This window comes from Xyrauchen texanus, chromosome 28 (genome assembly GCF_025860055.1).
Source record: "Xyrauchen texanus isolate HMW12.3.18 chromosome 28, RBS_HiC_50CHRs, whole genome shotgun sequence".
NCBI lineage: Eukaryota > Metazoa > Chordata > Actinopteri > Cypriniformes > Catostomidae > Xyrauchen > Xyrauchen texanus.
Window position 1 is genome coordinate 33,951,210 of NC_068303.1, and position 18,257 is coordinate 33,969,466.

At 38.5% G+C, this 18,257-nt stretch overlaps 1 protein-coding gene across 1 annotated transcript in view; it reads right to left on the reverse strand.

Annotated features, from left to right (window-relative positions):
* Positions 1 to 18,257, reverse strand: part of nt5dc1 (5'-nucleotidase domain containing 1) — a 68,279-nt gene that overhangs the window by 18,191 nt on the left and 31,831 nt on the right. The window contains exons 7-8 of the mRNA XM_052095563.1: positions 5,544 to 5,718; positions 4,081 to 4,178 (exon numbers count right to left, since the gene is read on the reverse strand). Of these exons, the coding sequence (XP_051951523.1) occupies positions 4,081 to 4,178; positions 5,544 to 5,718 (273 nt within the window). The remainder of the gene's footprint in view (positions 1 to 4,080; positions 4,179 to 5,543; positions 5,719 to 18,257) is intronic.

An 18,257-nucleotide genomic window follows, 5' to 3' on the forward strand; every position in this document is an offset into this window, starting at 1 on the left:
TTCTTCTGCGCAACTCCAATGAACGTAGCCAACGGTCCAAGAATTAACGGTGACATCCTATGGACGTCAGGCGGGGAGTGTGCTGAAGTAGTTTTCTCTCCCTCCAGCAGGAGGCGTTGTAGTTGTTACAAGTGTTATGTTTAACCTTTACTAGGATGAGAGTAAGAAAATACAGCAGTCAATGTTGAAATATGACTGACAGCAGAATCCACTTCTGACGTGATCTACATTATTCCTTCTTTGTTGTCTTACAGAAAGCATTGCTTGTGAGTATTTTATGTTTAATATGAGTCTTGAAAAACAATATTTGTGAACATTTATGTTAATCAAGATTATATTTGATAGTTTTTAGTTTTGATGAATGTTAGCCAGACTTTGCATTAATACATGCTGTTTATTACATGTGAACATACATTAGAATACATGTTGTTTATTTGTTTCTTTTTGTTGTTTCACTCTGTCGATTGTTGAAGGATACGTCAATAAAAGGACATTACAACTGTCAATTGTCGAGGAGTTTATCTATCTGCATAGCTGTGTCTGAGTCTAACAGTGAGGGCAGAATAAAAAGATTTAGTAGAATGACTGTATTTATAGTACATTTTTCACTTTTTACTGCTTGAACTTTAATTAGGAGAACACACACTCTTTCATGAGTGCAAGAAAAACGTGGAGAAAGAGTGCATGTTTCTGGACTCTGCAGGTGCTACTTGAGCGGTTTATCTTGTAGTATAAAAACCCGGAAGAGGATTGACCATGGTTTCCCTCTGGATTTTCCAATGGGTTTTTATAATGGTTTTTTTGAACTTAAAATAAGGTCTGTTGTAAACATTACTTGATGATACGTGGATGTTTTGCTCTACAACATAAATTACACATGTTCATTAATTATATATTTTTTTCAAACGCACGGCAGCTTCAGAATTCACGTTTGAGGTATGAAAGTGTGTAATTTATGTTGTAGAACAAAATGTCCACGTATTGTCAAGTAATGTTTACCACAGACCTTATTTTATCCATAAGTTCAAAAACCCCATTATAAAAACCCATAGGAAAATCCAGAGGGAAGCCATGGTGAATTAGACTTCCAGGTAACGCATAAATTGACATCACTATTTTGTTAATGCCTTTTAATAGGGAGTTATTTCATAAAGATGTTTGAATAACACCACATCTTGTATCTCGCGTTATTATTGAGACGACTATGCCCGAGATTGTGAAGCTGCTGCCATGAACCAATATAAAGACCGTTTCACAGCTCGCGCTGTTTCTACATTACCTTGTTGTGTGTGAAACTCCACATTAACAGTACAATACACAAACATTTAATTTTATGCAAGATATGGAGACTTCCATATTCCAACTCCTAGAAAAACATACATACAGAGGTAGCATATGGACATGTTGCTGCTGCACAATGAGACAAAATGCAAGACATGCTGCATCGAGCATAAATAGACATAAAAAATCCCTGTGTAGCAGATTTAGACAGGTGGAAGCTGGAGTGGAGGTGGGTTCCAGCTAAAAAAAACTCACAGCGTGCTGCAGAGTAACCAGCTAAACTGCAAAATTGAGCCATTTAAATGAGGTAGACGCAAGATGTGGCTATCCGATACAAGTCAGAGAACCAATCCGCTTACGCCATGCGAGCCGATTGGCTTAACCTGTTGCTACGCAATTTCACCGCACTCGGGAGTGATGTTACTCTGCTTACATTTAATATATAATTTACCATCTATAAATGTAATTAATGTTAACAAATATACATATTTGCAAATGTCTAAGTGTTCAACATTGATATCCAATCTCTGTTTCACGATAGCAATGCTCCAAGCTATTTAGTTATTTGTGCCAGGAGTACATATGAAAACATGCAATATCAAAATGGGACTTTTTGATATTTGATATAAAACAAACTTTAAAAAGTAACAACATATATTCATTCTGAAACTTGGGATATAAAGCCCAAAGTGTCTTATTTCAAAAGAAACTATAACTGTGTTCATACTCCAAAGTGTCCAGTAAACATGTTCAGGTATGTCATTTTCATGGTTTGTGCTCAAAAAGGTGTGCGTATCAACAGGTTAGCATGTCACATGTGAGTGATGTTTGGGGGAAAAACAGACCAAAATGTAAGTTATTATTTAGAGAAAATCCCTCCTTTGCTTAATGAACAAACTGTTTTTTTAATTAGATCTTTACAATTCATCAATTATTCCAGTTCATAAATTCCGGTCTAAATTATTTGTTCATGAATCAGAAATCATTACTTCAAGTCATCATGATTTTCACTGAATAACAACTTACATTTGGTTTGTAAGAAAGTCATATGGCTTTGGAACAACATGAAGGCGAGGAAATCATAATAAAACTTCAAGTTTAAGATGAACTATCTTTTAAAAGAAAAAACTAAAAGAAGGAAAAGACCAAATGGCTTTGCAAGAGGATGATTAAACTCTGTACTGGTTCTCCTGCAAGATCAACCAGTGTCAGATAAACAGAAATGATGGATTTGGGAGTATAAAATATAATACTTTAGTCTTAGAAACTTCCGCCAAACACTGTACACACACGTACAGCGTAACAGCTGTGAGATTTCAAAATTCACTTGTGTCCTCTTCTGTTTTGTTACATAACTTCACCCCTGCCAAAATACACTTGAAATATTTGAATGTGAACAAACATTGTGACTCAATTCATTTCTGATGACAAAAAGGCAGGGAGTATTACAATAGAAGCCCTGAGAGATAAACCTCTGGCATCAGCTTTTTCAGCAGAGTAAGAAATAAGAAATTATTAACATATTGTTTTATATTTATACTTTTTTTTCCTCCTTATTCAGAATGGTTTCCATTTAAAAAAATAACTGGAACTGAATTTATGACTAAATTATTTTCGGACGTTTGTCAAAGAGTCTCATGAATCAGTGTCGAACTCACAAGTTCCCATTTTGAATCAGTCTATTGTTCATTCATAATATACTATATGGCCAAGACACCTGGACACCCCATTTCTTATTAACGAGTTTAGATCCTCCATGAATTTAATTGAAGACAAATCATAATGATACTGAATCTAATGACATTTTAGAGCATTGTGTGCTTTCAACTTTGCGGTAAAGGTTGGGGAGAGCCTTTTGCATCATGACAATGCCCATGTGCATATAGCGAGGTCCATAAAATAATAATGTAATGAGTCTCGTGTGGACAAATTTGACTGGCCTGAACAAAGCCCAGTCCTGAAGCACCCTGGACATATAGGGCCAACTGTGAGCCAGGCCTCATCGCCAAACATCAGTGCCTGACTTCACTGATGCTCGTGTCTGAATGGGAGAAAATACCTGCAGCCATGTTACATACTGTATATTGTATTGTGGAAAGCTCCCTGAAGAGTGGATGATGTTTTTGCAGGAAAGGGGGAATTGATTCTAACATCCAATATATATATATATATATATATATATATATATATATATATATATATATATATATATATATATATATTTTATAGTTTATGGCCATTATCACAGGTTAAACTCAATGTGTGAATCTATAGAACTGTATTTACTGAACAGAACCACAGCTCTGTATACTGCCAGTCAAAGCTGAATGTGAGCCTGCTGTTAAAGCCACACGGTTGCGTGTCTCACGCCCTGTGAACACAATATGAAACAGACTTACCGGGGGGCGTAAAGGCTATTCTTCACATGTGACATGATTAACAGTGTTAACTCAAGAAGTAACTCAATGTCAAGAGGCTTAAGGGTATTTTAAACAATATGTGGTAAAGACCAGCTTTTGCAATCTAGGAAATATGTAGCTCAAACGCAACAATGCCAGTAAATGCATCTGCTCAATGGAAAATAAAAAAACGAGTATTTCAGAATAATGTGAGTACTGTAAATATTGTATTCCATGTTGCATTTAAGTGATAAAAAACCATCTGTGTGGAAGTAATGATTGTTGGCAAAGTTATTATAGAATGTTAGTACTATTATATAGAATGCTAAATATAACATGTAAGAGTAAGACTGCACTTTGCAACAGTTACTTTGTGTGTGTGTGTGTGTGCGCTACTCACCCAGTGTTCTGAAAGGTCTTTGCTGTGGAACAAGAGAGAAGAATCCAGGTTTCAGAGCATTAGTGATAATGATGTCAAACAGCTCCTCAAAGTCCTTCCTGCAAAAATCAGATTGAATAAACTTGATGACACGCTCCATCAAAATGAGTCGTAGGCTGCAATGGGCCGTTTTTGGAAAAACACGAACATTTTGACAAAAACATTTTGGGATATTTATCGTTTTTGATGCAACAAAGTTTTAAGCCCCGTTCACACTGTCAGTGATTTTTGGAGACTTTTCATTTTCAATGAGAGCTAGCTACTTCTGGTGACACGAGCGACAGGATGTGGGCGTGACAAGAGACACGACATAGTTGAGAAAGGTTGAACTTTATAAAAATGTGGAGCGCAGCGACTACTAATGAGAGAAGACAGTGGAGCTCAGGTCATCTGTCTCCTTTGAGATAATGGAGCCGAGTGCATGAAAGACTTGGGAGTTGTTGTTGTCATCGATTTCACTGTTCTATATCATTTGTCTGTAACTACATCATGGATATAAACTCACTGAGGTCCTAGTTAAGTGCCTGACGAGGTCTTCTGCTGTTGTAACCCATCCGCCTCAAGGTGTGACGTGTTGTGCATTCTGAGATGATATTCTACTCACTACATGTACAGAGCGGTTTTCTTAATTTGGCACGATCACCGTTATGGCGTGTAGGTGCCACACTTTTTTTTTCTTTTTTTCTCTCCACTTGTCCTCTCTCTCACCCAGGTAGACAGGGATGACCTTCCGGCAGATGTTGTGGAAGGCATGGCCCGCCCCAGGAAAAGGGGGAGGAGGGTGTCTACGTCATGCTGGGGGCTCCCCGGCATGAGAGAACGAGGGATGAATATGGTAGGGCGGAGGGCGGGTCGTGATTCTGCACATCCGGCCCCTAATCGGGCTAATTAAGTCTCAGAGATGGACAAAAGCCGACTGTTAAAGCATTTCTGTTCTGGAAAAAAAAGTTGATTATGGCTTTAAATGGCCTTCAAGTGGACTCTGGTATGGATATTTCAAAACATGAGTGAACATAATGACATTTTTCACTTATTGGACAAAAGGTTGGATAAGCCTTGGAATTGCTAACACAAGCTAACTAGCATTCAGTTAACTTGGAATTAAAAAAATGAAACTAGGCTAATATTTTCCTTGGATTCAAGACAAACAGTTGTGCTATGGGCAAGTGTCTAAAATTATATATGTTGGCTGAACTGTCCATCAAAGCCAGAATTGTGTGTGTGTGTTAAAGCACACTAATGACCAATATGGGCATAAATGTCTCTACACTCTACAACAAAACACAATATGCTGCAAAATAAGACTTCAACTACTTAAAGTCAGCAAAAAAAAAATCTGTTTTTAGATTTCTTTCATTTCCATTATGGAAATGGCCATTTTTCTTCTCTTTGTTTGTACATCTGTGCATGTATGTAAAACTCACCCCAGTATGTGCTCACACACTAGTCTGCAGTAATCGGAGTGTGAGCTCGTGATGAGCAGCAAGATTTTACCACTGTTTTTCATGGTCCTCAACCATCTCTTCACCGCATCTGAGCAGGGCTGTAGGTAACGGCCGGGATTACGCTTCACACTAGGGAAATACGTCCCTGCATCCTCTAATCATCCAACACAAACACATACACAAATGCATCAGACTTCGCACTCAATAACCATCAATCACTGATCATAACTTTTCAAGGGCCGTAACAACACCATTCTGGGGCAAAAAGCACTATTTTCCTTTAATGGCCATTTAAAAGTAGTAGTGTAAATATACAAATTTTAATTGCAAAACGTAAAAAATATAAAAATGTATATTACGTATGTGTGACGAGGAGGAGGGCGTGGCCGGGATGTGAGGGTGCACGGCCGGCGCAGAGTCAATTAATCAGCGGGAGAGAGAGATAAAGAGGAGCCGGAGACAGAGGAACTGCTGCCAACTGCCAGGAAGGGGAGGAGCCATTCCGTCCGCCAGGGGTCGGAGGACCTGCTGCCGTTTTCCCGAGGAGGAGCGGCTGTCGTCCGCCAGATGCTAGCCGGTCCCTGGACATGCTGTCGCTTGGTCCAGGGACCGGCTAGCAAGTTTCTCTCTCTCTTTCCTCTCTCTGTTTCCCTCCCGCTCGCCCTTTCCCTTTCCTCATCCCTCCCCAGATTCCCAGGAGGTGGGGTGGACCATCGGCTGGCAGAACAGCTATAAGGGCAGCGTCTCCCCTCCAGAGATGGGGGGAGAGAGTAGGCTAGTCCGGAATCAGTCGGAATCGATCGGGGGAGGAGTGTGACAAGGAGGAGGGTGTGGCCGGGCCGTGAGGGTGCACAGCCAGCACTGAGTCACATAATCAGCAGGAGAGAGAAATAAAGGGGAGCTGGAGACGGCAGTTTGAGAGAGAGAGAGAGAGAGAGAGAGAGCGAGAGAGAGAGAGAGAGCGAGAGAGAGACGTGGCCGCTGTGTGTGTGTGTGTGTGTGTGTGTGTGTGTAAGTTAATTTATGTCATTAAAGTTCTGTTGACTGTTCTGCCGGTTCCCGCCCCCTCCTTCTTGCCCATCCTGAACCCGTTACAGTATATAATATATACAATAACATAGCAAGATATAAAAGGAAATATAAAAAAATAGAATAACAGATGTTGCTATGTACCCATTTTTTGGAGCTCAAACAAACAGATCGTGTTCTGATAGCATCAGAGATTCCCAGTGTTTATACTTTTTAGGGAAATCAACTTGCAAACGGCTTAATAATAGTTCTCTGCATATTAAGCTGGGATAGGAGTATTTTAACATTAAAAAAAAACTAAAAACTTCAGCTTTAACCTGCCTTTCTGTCTGACCTAACCCAGCTCATATGGTTTACATCAATCACACACATATACCTCGTGCTCAAAGAGTTTTCCACAGCTCATATGTCAAGAACAAATGTTCACACACAGTTTTGTGTGATCTCAGGTCTCCTTGAGCATCAAACTGAAACCACATTCAGCCCTTTACATTACACAAACACACTGAACTCAAACTCTCCTCCTAAACATTCAGATCTAAACAACAAATCTGTAAAATTAATCTGTTTATCTCTGAAGCTGAAAAATTCTCTGCAATCTGCTGCGTGAGACAGTCTAATCCAATTAGAATTTACAAACAAAATATACCCATATATACATTTCTTGAGACATAAAACCAAAGAGCAATAAGGAGACAGTCACTGGAGTGTGTAAGTGGCCGAGTTGTTAGTAAAAGTATCAGTATATACAGGGTTGCGAGCTTACTAAAACAGGAAATGGGTTGTGCTTGCCTGGAGTGCAGGAATGTGCCCCATATGTGAGAAGTACCGTGTCTTTATTTCATGCGCAGGAGAAAAGGAGACTTATGAAATCAGGCATTTTCACAAACCTTCAGTTTATACTGGCAAATACTACTGCACCACATACACACATACTGTATACACAGCCACGTCTCAGAGCCTTCAACTCATCTCACACACATTTACGGCGAGGTCTCTCAGCTTACCTCATTTGAGTTCAACATACATTAAACACAGAATTCTTCTGAGAAGGGGTTTTAAAGTGTGTGTGTGTGTGTGTGTGTGTGTGTGTGTGTGTATATACAGACCACTGCAAAATGATCAGTTTCTCTGGATTTACTATTTATAGGTATGTGTTTGAGTAAAATGAAATTTTTTTGTTTTATTCTATAAAGTACTGACAACATTTCTCCGAAATTTCAAATACAAATATTTTCATTTAGAGCATTTATTTGCAGAAAATGACAACTGGTCAAAATAACAAAAAAGCTGCAGTGGTTTCAGACCTCAAATAATGCAAAAACAAGTTCATGTTAATTTTTAAACAACACAATACTAATGTTTGAACTTAGGAAGAGTTTAGAAGTCAGTATTTGGTGGAATAACCCTGATTTTCAATCACAGCTTTCTTGTTTCTTGGCATACTCTCTCTGCCAGTCTTTCACATTGCTGTTGGGTGACTTTATGCCACTCCTGGCGCAAAAAGTAAAGCAGCTCAGCCTTGTTTGATGGCTTGTGGCCATCCATCTTCCTCTTGATCACATTCCAGAAGATTTCAATGGGGTTCAGGTCTGGAGATTGGGCTGGCCATGACAGGGTCTTGATCCGATGGTCCTCCATCCACACCTTGATTGACCTGGCTGTGTATCATGGAGCATTGTCCTGCTGGATAAAACAATCCTCGGGGGATTGGTTTATCAAGCGGGACGATGCCACAAACTATCAAACAAAGCCGATCTGCTTGAATTTTTGAACCAGGAGTGGCATAAAGTCACCCAACAGCAATGTAAAAGACTGGCAGAGAGAGTAAGTCAAGACGCATGAAAGCTGTGATTGAAAATCAGAGTTATTCCATCAAATATTGATTTCTACATATTGTATACGTATATACAGTATATGAATGCCATTACTAAATAAAACAAATATTTGACAAAGACTAAATAATCCCTGAATTTACACAAGTTTAACTTAATTAAAATAGGTGCATTTAAAATACAGTGCCACAAGAAATGTTCAGTGATTTACCTTAAGAAACAAAGGTTCTGTTGTATTCAGTTATATCAGTCAGACTGCAAATATGCACAAAATAAAAAGAAGCATCAACATCCAAAACAAATCATGAGAGTGAAGTCATCCTACAATATTTATATTACAGTACTGCCCCCATGAGGTGAACATCACATTTTAGTCCTACACTTGCTTAAAAGTGTACAGATTATTTGTTATGTTTGAAAAAATGCATCCACACTTTTTCCTTACTATCTATATCCATTGAGACATTCTTAATATGTGTTACTTAATAATACATAGCAAAACATTCCAAGATTTGCCAGTTTTTGCATCTGTCCATTGTTAAAGGGATAGTTCACCCAAAAATTTTAATGTTCTCATCATTTCCTCGCCCTCAGGCCATCTAAGAAAAAAAGTGATGATTGCTAATAACTCCTCTATGTATTTAAAGTATGTAATATACGTAGGTTACATTTCATAATGCCCAGATATCATCTGTAATGTCCTGTCAGTTGTCTATGTCTTTATATTTATTTGTCTATAAGTTTCTATTGAAAAAAAAAAAACAAAAAGCTCCAAAAATGATTACTTTTATGCTGACTTTATCTTCTTTTTGGCTCTTCAAAGGCCTGATCACTATTCACTTGCATTGTATGGACATACAGAGCTGAGATATTAAGTCATACACATATTAGATGGAATGAGGGTGAGTAAATGGTTTTTGGTGAACCCTTAAAAGTTTGAAAACCTTCTTGACACTGACTGAACATATTATGTGTTGTATTTTTATGAATTCTCAGCTGCTCAATCAAATTGATACTTTTAACCTTCTAAATTATACAATTACATTAGCACTCATTTAGTGAAATCATATAACTCAGCCCTCAACCCCAAAAGAGGTTTTAAGAAAATCTACTAAAACTGAATATTGGATCCAGATCTGCACCTCAATCAAAGAGCACATTTACACCTGGTATTAAGATGCATCTTGAGTGATTTGATCACATGTTGCAAGACGAGACACTTAGCTGTTTACACCTAGTTGCTAAAAGGAGTCTGAAAATTAAACCACATGTGTTCTGATTTTGAGGGGAGTCTCTGATTTAATGATCTGATCTTGTAAACCACTTGTAAATGGGGTCAAAGGCCACATTTCCTCCTGGTATTAAGATGTGCTTTTGGTGATCAGATCAAGTGGTCAGCACTAAATACAGGTAGAAATGGGGCCCAAAAACAGATCACTGAAACCACACACACACACACACCACACACACACACACACACACACACACACACACACACACACACACACACACACACACACACACACACACACACACACACACACACACACACACACACACAGAGTTATTCAAAACACGTCATGACATCACATTTGAGGTCTAAAAATAATCCATCCTGAATGCATTACGGACAGCACCACCCTTCACCCGTCAATCAACTACTGCACTAAAACAAGAGGTTTTTTTTTACCTTGAAGTTTTGAAGGTTAATTTTTTTTTACTTTAAAAGGAAATAAGTGTCCGATCAGAAAATTTGAAAGAGTGAATACATGCACAAGCATGAGAACTGTATGTCTGATATCAATATGTACAGTAGCTCAAATTTCAGCTACACCTGGGAGTAAAAGTGTGTCCTTTTTTGTTTGTCTTATAAAAAAAATTTCGGTTTATTGTCATGTAGTAGAACTCTGATGTAGTGACTGGCGGATGTCCTCATTAAATCAGAGACCCTCCTCTCGAAATCCGAACACAAGTGGTCACCGGAGACTGACTTGAGATGCATAGTAATACCAGGTGGAAACAGGAATGTCTTGGCTGACCACATGTGATCAGATCACAGAAAACGCATCTTAATACCAGGTGGAAAAAGGGCCAATGAGTCCATCCTGATCCTCTCCAAAACTGTCCATTCATCCTTCCATTGGAAGCAACGCCCCCCCCAGTGGCCAATGTTTTGCTGCTCTGGGTTCAGGCATTCATGTGGACATCAATTAGACACGTGCCACCAGCCTAAACATAGTTGCAGACCAGGTACATCATGGTATGTTAGTGGTATTCCCTGACAGTATTGGCATGTTTCAGCAGGATAATGCTCCCTGCCACACTGCACATATTTGTTCATTGTGTTGCCCAACACTATAAATGTGTGGTTACATATGTTTCTGTAATCATAATCACAAAACACTAGTTCTGATCATTTTTGATCACCCAAGATGGATGTTTATAACAGGTGAAAACAGGGTCTAGCAATGAAAAACAATTGATAGTGTTGTTTGAATATCTGTGCCAACATTTATGCACTAAAGTGTGGGCTCAGTTGGTAAGCTGCACATTTAAAAATAAACAATAATCAATATATATATATGTGTGTGTGTGTCTGAGGGTTGGGGTCCCCCCTGAGTGTCATGTCTAGCAAAATCACTCACAGCCACTTTTAAGAAACAGCAGAGAGCGCTCTTGTATGAGCACACATTCACTCCTGCCCGTACCAGCTGATACATGCTACTGCATTCGCCTAAAGAGACAGACTTTCTGAAACAGACACATGCTACCACGGAACTACTGAATTTACCCAAACTCACACAAAAGTTGAACACAAACGTGCACAAATACACACGAAACTTACAAGAGATAATTGATCTAAAGCAATCAAATACAACATACACAAATGTCTTGTACATACAAACAAACACAAGCCCCAATGAGACAGCAGGTGTGACGTCCTCTGGGTGGACCATGATTTTATCCAACGCTCTGATGGGAGCAGTAAGCATTCACAGAAACATTGCATTTCTAACAAACAAAAACAACAATACTTTGTTGTTTTGAGGACCGAGCGAAGTCAGTGACCACCCGCATGCACAATCTTGGACGTTTTCTTGAGAGCGAGTGAGAATGATTGTATATTATTAAAAATGACATCATAAAAATGGATAGAATGTAAAATTTGCCCATTTTAAAAAACAAAAATATGATTAAAATGAGAAGGCAAAATATAAAAATAAAATGTACAATATACTATACTGTGTGAAGTTGTATATAGGAAGAGGCCCCCTTTCTCGGTTTGCTTAAAGAGGAATATAGATGTGCATCAAAGTAGTCATGTGACTATGCCTCAACCTTTTTTCCAGTTACATTACTCTTACATGTCGTCAAAGTCTGGTGAGTAAAAACAAAAATGTACTAGCCAATGGTGATTCTTTCCCCAACATGACTGTAGAGGGTTGATGGTGGCACTGTTTTAATGTAGAAATATTTGAGAACATTTCGGAGAGGGTTTAAGTGTGCAAAAATGTCTTAAACAGCTAAAGTACAACAGAAAAACATTAGTATTAAAAATAAATGAAGGAATATACTGATAAATCAAGATAAAATAATCAAACCTACTAATCGATTAGTCAATTGTTGGCCAACTAGTCAAACTTTTCACATCAAAACTATTCATAACGAGTAGGTGCCGATTATTTGAACAAACATTGCGATTCCGGCCTAATTTAAGGCCTAATATTGCTGCTGCTTGGATATCAAGACTAAAATAATAAAAAGGCCAAAAATCACAGCCGCTCACACTAGCTCTGTTTCCATCTAAGTTGTGAATGTAATGCATGCAAAACATTTGAATATCGCAAAATCAAGTTGCAAATTAAGCAGCGTTTCCATCCCATGTGTTTAAGAGAAGAAAATCATCACCTCTGTGGAAATTGGCTCAGTATAGAAATGAAAATAGAAGTTGAAACCACTGTGGCTCTTTTATTAAATAAAATATATTATTTGCAGTTTAGAGCCAGCACACAAAACACTCTGATGAACTTTGTGTTTGCTTGAGTTCAATGGCAGATGCTTTATGTCAGGAAGCTAAAGATTGTCAGAGAGTTCTGGGAGGTACTAATAGCAAATCAATCTGATGATAGGCCTTGACATTTTAGAATAGCTACAGTACAGCAACATTTCAGATGCTATGCGAGTATATTCTCAGAGCGAATTATGTATTCGCATTGCTTGTTGAGGCAGAGTCACATGACTTTGATGAACATCTATATTCCTCCTGCTGCTTTTAACACAGTGGACCACCAGATTCACCTGTCCACTCTCTCAGACCTAGGCATAACAGGAACTGCACTTGGATGGTTTGAGTCGTAGCTCACAGGCACATCCATTAAGGTCACCGTGTAACCACTGACCACTGGTGTTCCTCAGGGATCAGTGCTTGGAACCCTCCTCTTCTCGATCTACAATTTGTATCTCTGCCTGCCTTTTGGATATTTCGAATGGCTCAAAGAATGCCACATTCAGCTCAGCCTTGCCAAGCAAACTCCTCTTGATCCCAGCCAACCTGTATGTTGATCACAACCTCAGTATTCATCTTGTTTCAACTACACTAATACCAACCAGGACTACTCAGAATCTGCTTAACCAGCTTAACTTCATTGCCCACATCTCATCAACTGCCGGTCTTGCAGATTCGCAATTTACAACATCAGGAAAATCAGTCCATTCCTGTCTAAATATGTAGCACAGCTCCTGATCTGGTCATCTCAAGATTGGACTACTGTAATGCTCTGTTAACAGGCCTCCCAGCTAGCACGATAAAGCCACTGCAGTTGATCTAGAATGAAGCAGCGTGTCTGGTCTTCAATCAGGTAAAGATTGCTCATGTTATCCCATTCTGGATTTTACTCCACTGGTTTTTTGTGTCATTCTTAAACTGTGACTTAATAGGTGTTATCTCACTATACTCTGTTTTAGCATGGTGCAGGATTGGCCTGAGATGACCTGGGGCCGGTAGCATAAACATAGCCATTAACTTAAGACTGCATCTAACAATTAGTCTGACTAGCTAAACTTTAAAAAAGCTTTAAAAAAAAAAATGGACGCTCAATACAGTTTTCATTCACTGAATATATTTGCTTATTAGGAGGACCGCAGTGCTCAAAATTATTCTAATGAAAACATTTTGTGATTTTAACTCAAATAATAAAAAAAAAAACGCATGACATTCTGTTACCATCTTTGAAGTGAAAGTCTTCTACAAAGTCTCAACACAAGCCCCTTTTAGCTCTCAACTGAAGTCCCCACTAAATGTTAACAAAAGTTAGCCTAGAGGTGTGCTGTCTTACATTTTAGTCTTAAATTAGACTGATCTAAGTTTTTATGTAACTGACTGAAAAATTAAGACCAACATTTTAGAAGACTAACTAGTAAGACTAGTCTAAAACAGTATTATGACACTAAATGCCAGATGAAGAAACATGTATGCAACTCTATTCAGAACCAATCACACCACAGTTTATGGGAAGAGAGCAGTTACCTCCTCATAAACACATGATTCAAAAAGATACTGACCAACAAACTCTAAATAGTATGCACGCCCAGGAAGACATGCTATTCATCTTGGACAATATAAAACTATTTGTATTTTACAGCAACCAAACTGTGTTTAAGCCAAACTGGAACAAGAGAATCAGCCAATAGCTTTACGTCCCATATAGACCATGTTACCTGCTGTAGGATCAATTGTATAATGTTTGAATGCAGATGCAGTGACCTTATTTGACTTTGCATCCCTTTCTTTGTACACCTGTTTGAACCCTGGAAAAAATGTTTGAAGAAACCACCCTCACCATTTTTAGCAGCAAGGCCACTAATGAGTGCATGTGTCCCATGTGGCATTTTACTGTGGTTGCTAAAAGACAAGAGGGAAAGTTAATGTGCAGTCCCTCAGGGCTATCATAAAACCCAGCTGAGGCAAAACACTTTTGAAAAGCCAAATCTGAGAGACCATTACACACCACTATGACAGGATATAGCCTTTTGGATATATTTGGTAAATATCTGACTATTTATGTATTTGCACAGACATGGCTTAAAAGGGTGATGAAACATCAATCAACCAAATAAGTAGATTCACAATGTTACACGCAAGAACTAAAATACAGTAAAAAGGTAATTAAAAATAACTAAGGCATGTTTTTCCACACAGTTTTTCACTCAATGAACATGGAAGTATGCTTATTTAATCATATTCATGTATTTACAAGTTTGAAATCTGTCGTAGACAGTCTCAGAAGTGTGCACACTACAAAACGGCGACGGGCACATGCTGCGATCTGAGACGTCTAGCAAACTAGTCGCTGATTCAAACATTCAAAGTGATGAGCTTCAGTCGTGTAGTGTGCGAAAGGCTCTGGAAACTTCATAGCCAAATAAAACACTGCTGAAAACATTGATTGCAATATTTACATTTATGCATTTGGCAGACGCTTTTATCCAAAGCGACTTACAGTGCACTTATCCCCCTGGAGCAACCTGGAGTTAAGTGCCTTGCTCAAGGACACAATGGTGGTGGCTGTGGGAATCGAATCGGCAACCTTCTATTAACTCACTTTACTCTGTTTTAGCATTGTGCAGGATTGGTCTGAGATGACCTGGGGCCGGTAGCATAAACATAGCCATTAACTTTAATCTTATTAACATAGCCATAACCATCGTTGAAGTCAAATTCTTCTACGAAGTCTCAACTCAAGCCCCTTTTAGCTCTCAACTGAAGCCCCCAGTGGCTCAGCAGACAGTTATTTTCTATGGCAACTTAAAATGTTAACAAAAGTTAGCTTAGGGGTGTGCTGTCTTACTTTTTAGTCTTAAATTAGACTGATCTAAGTTTTTATGCAACGGACTGAAAATTTAAGACCAACATTTTAGAAGACTAACTAAAGAAGACTAGTTTAAAACAGTATTCTGACACTAAATGCCAGATGAAGAAACATGTTTGCAACTCTATTCAGAACCAATCACACCACAGTTTATGGCAAGAGAGCAGTTACCTCCTCATAAACACATGATTCAAAAAGATACTGACCAACAAACTGACTAAAGAGTATGCACGCCCAGGAAGTCATATTTACGACATCGATAACATTGCCAGCAAAATCATTGTAAATATAAAGTGAATATTCGATGTAAAGCCCAGCCAAATAAGACACATCTGAACATATACAGCTCTTTAACAGTGAACTACGAGATGAAATAAAGGTCACGCATTAATAAAGTGCCCCACCATAAGCTCTATCTTTGGAGATTTGTAGTGGTATTTTTTCCTTTGTGTGTACTTCTTATTCTTGCTCACATAAAATCTTAGAATAAAGATCTCATGCCAGGCAGGACTATACATTGCACAAGAAATGTGCAATTAAAATCTCAATAGATGAGAAATGATATGAGAGAATGGATGCATATGACAGAAAGAGGATGTTGGGTTTTGGGTGGAAGTCGGGAAAGACTTCATAGTCTCAGACGCCAGTTTCAAAGTCACTCTTCCTTTAACTCCTTCCCTTAGGCTGTGGAAAAGTGTGGACGTAGCAATCTGACATTTCAGAAACCCCAACCAAACCTTCAAATCTCTGAGAGTGAAGGGAAAAGTCTTTAGGATTCATGTAGAGTAGGACATTTATCTTATTTTATCCCACTACATACACACTAAAATCCAGGCCAGTTTGTCATAATTTAATTCATGTATTGAACATTGTTGTTGCACTTTTTTTGTCAAGAAAACTAAATTTAATGAAAATAATAAAAGCTATTTGTGCTATGTCCAAAATACATTGCTAAAAATGAAAATTAGCCAGTGAATTTCTTTTCCTGATCTGAATTACAACAGAAAACAATCCTTACCATTAGCCCTGACACTGCTCTAAACCAACACGTTGGAGTTGCAACCAAAAGCCCAAGGACACGTGCCATGTCTAAAAAGAATGTATTTATACACCGATCAACAGCCATAAAGAAAATGCTGTTTTAATGGACATAGATTAAGAAGAAATTAACTGGTCCACAAGAGAAGTCCATACAGACCTTGCCCACATGCCATGAAATCAACATGAATTGTGGAAATCCTTCTGATGAATGACACTGCAATTAAATGATACAATCACCATAACAATTCTTTTTGTTGACGTTGAAAAAGGCAAGCCTCCCTTAAACCCAGCCAGTGGTGACTGTAACTGCTGTATGAGTCACTAAGATGGTAATTCCTTCTTAAATTAAACACTTTCTCTCTCTCACAGTCAGTCATTAAAATATAATGGAAAAGACAGTACCTTATGTTAAATGACAGACAAAGCTAAATCCACCCCAAATGGAAAAGATTAACTTCTAGAAAGATCTATATTTGACACAGGATTTGAAATAACGCAGTAAACATAATTGAATATATAAAACAAATGCAATCCAAGTATTTCTAACACCGTTAAACGTTGCCTTCGTGTGGAGTTCTTCAACCATAACAGCAGGGTGCTTATGGACTTTTGTGATTATATGGGGGGGGGCATATAATCATTTTATAAACATCTAAAACAAACCAGCAGGTTCAACATGCAGTCCAGCTGAAGAAAACATTAAAAGCATAACTAAGCCAAGCTCTTCCCCTCCTTCACACTCTATCAACAATAACTGTTTTGGTCAGGGTAACATGGGTAACTGAACAGATTTATTAGATCTTTAAGAACTTTGGTTAGTTTTTCAAACCAAAACATCAACCTTAGAACCATGGTTTCCAATGCAATTGGCAAGGCAACAGGGCAAGTGCTGAGTTTATAGTTCATATTTATACAAGTATTTAAAGGTGATGTGTGTCATTTCTAACCCATTAGCAGCAAGCAGATTTTCAAATATTAAACATTTATTGTTAAAGGTTTCCCAAACATTCTGCCAGAGCACACAATAGCCTATGCAAGCCATGCGAGTTCTGCACATATATGTAGCGGGATCTCCTGCATCTTTGGTTGTGCAATGTTGACTTTATGAATGGCCGGAATACATGTGAATACAATGGTAAAGCGTCTCTATCAGTGCGCGTCTTCATAGCACCTCAGACCAGGAAGTTAAATGAACTTCTTTGCACCTAAATTTCAGCCAAAAAATGTGAACAGTAACTGTTACTTGATCAGATCCGATAACAGAAACATTGACGAATAAATCTGCCTGTACGTACACTCACTGAGCACTTTAATAGGAGCACCTGTACACCTACTTATTCATGTGATTACCTAATCAACCAATCGTGTGGCAGTAGTGCAATGCATAAAATGCGGATACGAGTCAGGAGCATCAGTTAATGTTCACATCAACCATCAGAATGGGGAAACATGTGATCTCAGTGATTTCGAGTGTGGCATGATTGTTGGTGCCAGACGGGCTAGTTAGAGTATTTCTGTAACTGCTGATCTCCTGGAATTTTCACGTGCAACAATCTCTAGAGTTTACTCAGAATGGTGCCAAAAACAAAAAACATCCATTTAGCGGCAGTTCTGCACACAGAAACACCTTGTTGATGGGAGAGGTCAACTGAGAATTGCCAGACTAGTTTGAGCCGACAGAAAGGCTACGGTAACTCATTAACCCCTCTGTACAATTGTAGTGAGCAGAATAGCATCTCAGAATGCACAACAGTCAAACCTCAAGGCAGTTGAGCTATTTAACAGCAGCAGATCACGTCGGGAACATAATTGGGACTATAGTGTTCCTAATTAAGTGTTAAGTGAGTGTCTAACAATTATGTCTAGCCATAAAAGAGCTTTTGTTTACATTTGGTGAGATACTTATTGAGTGAAAACAG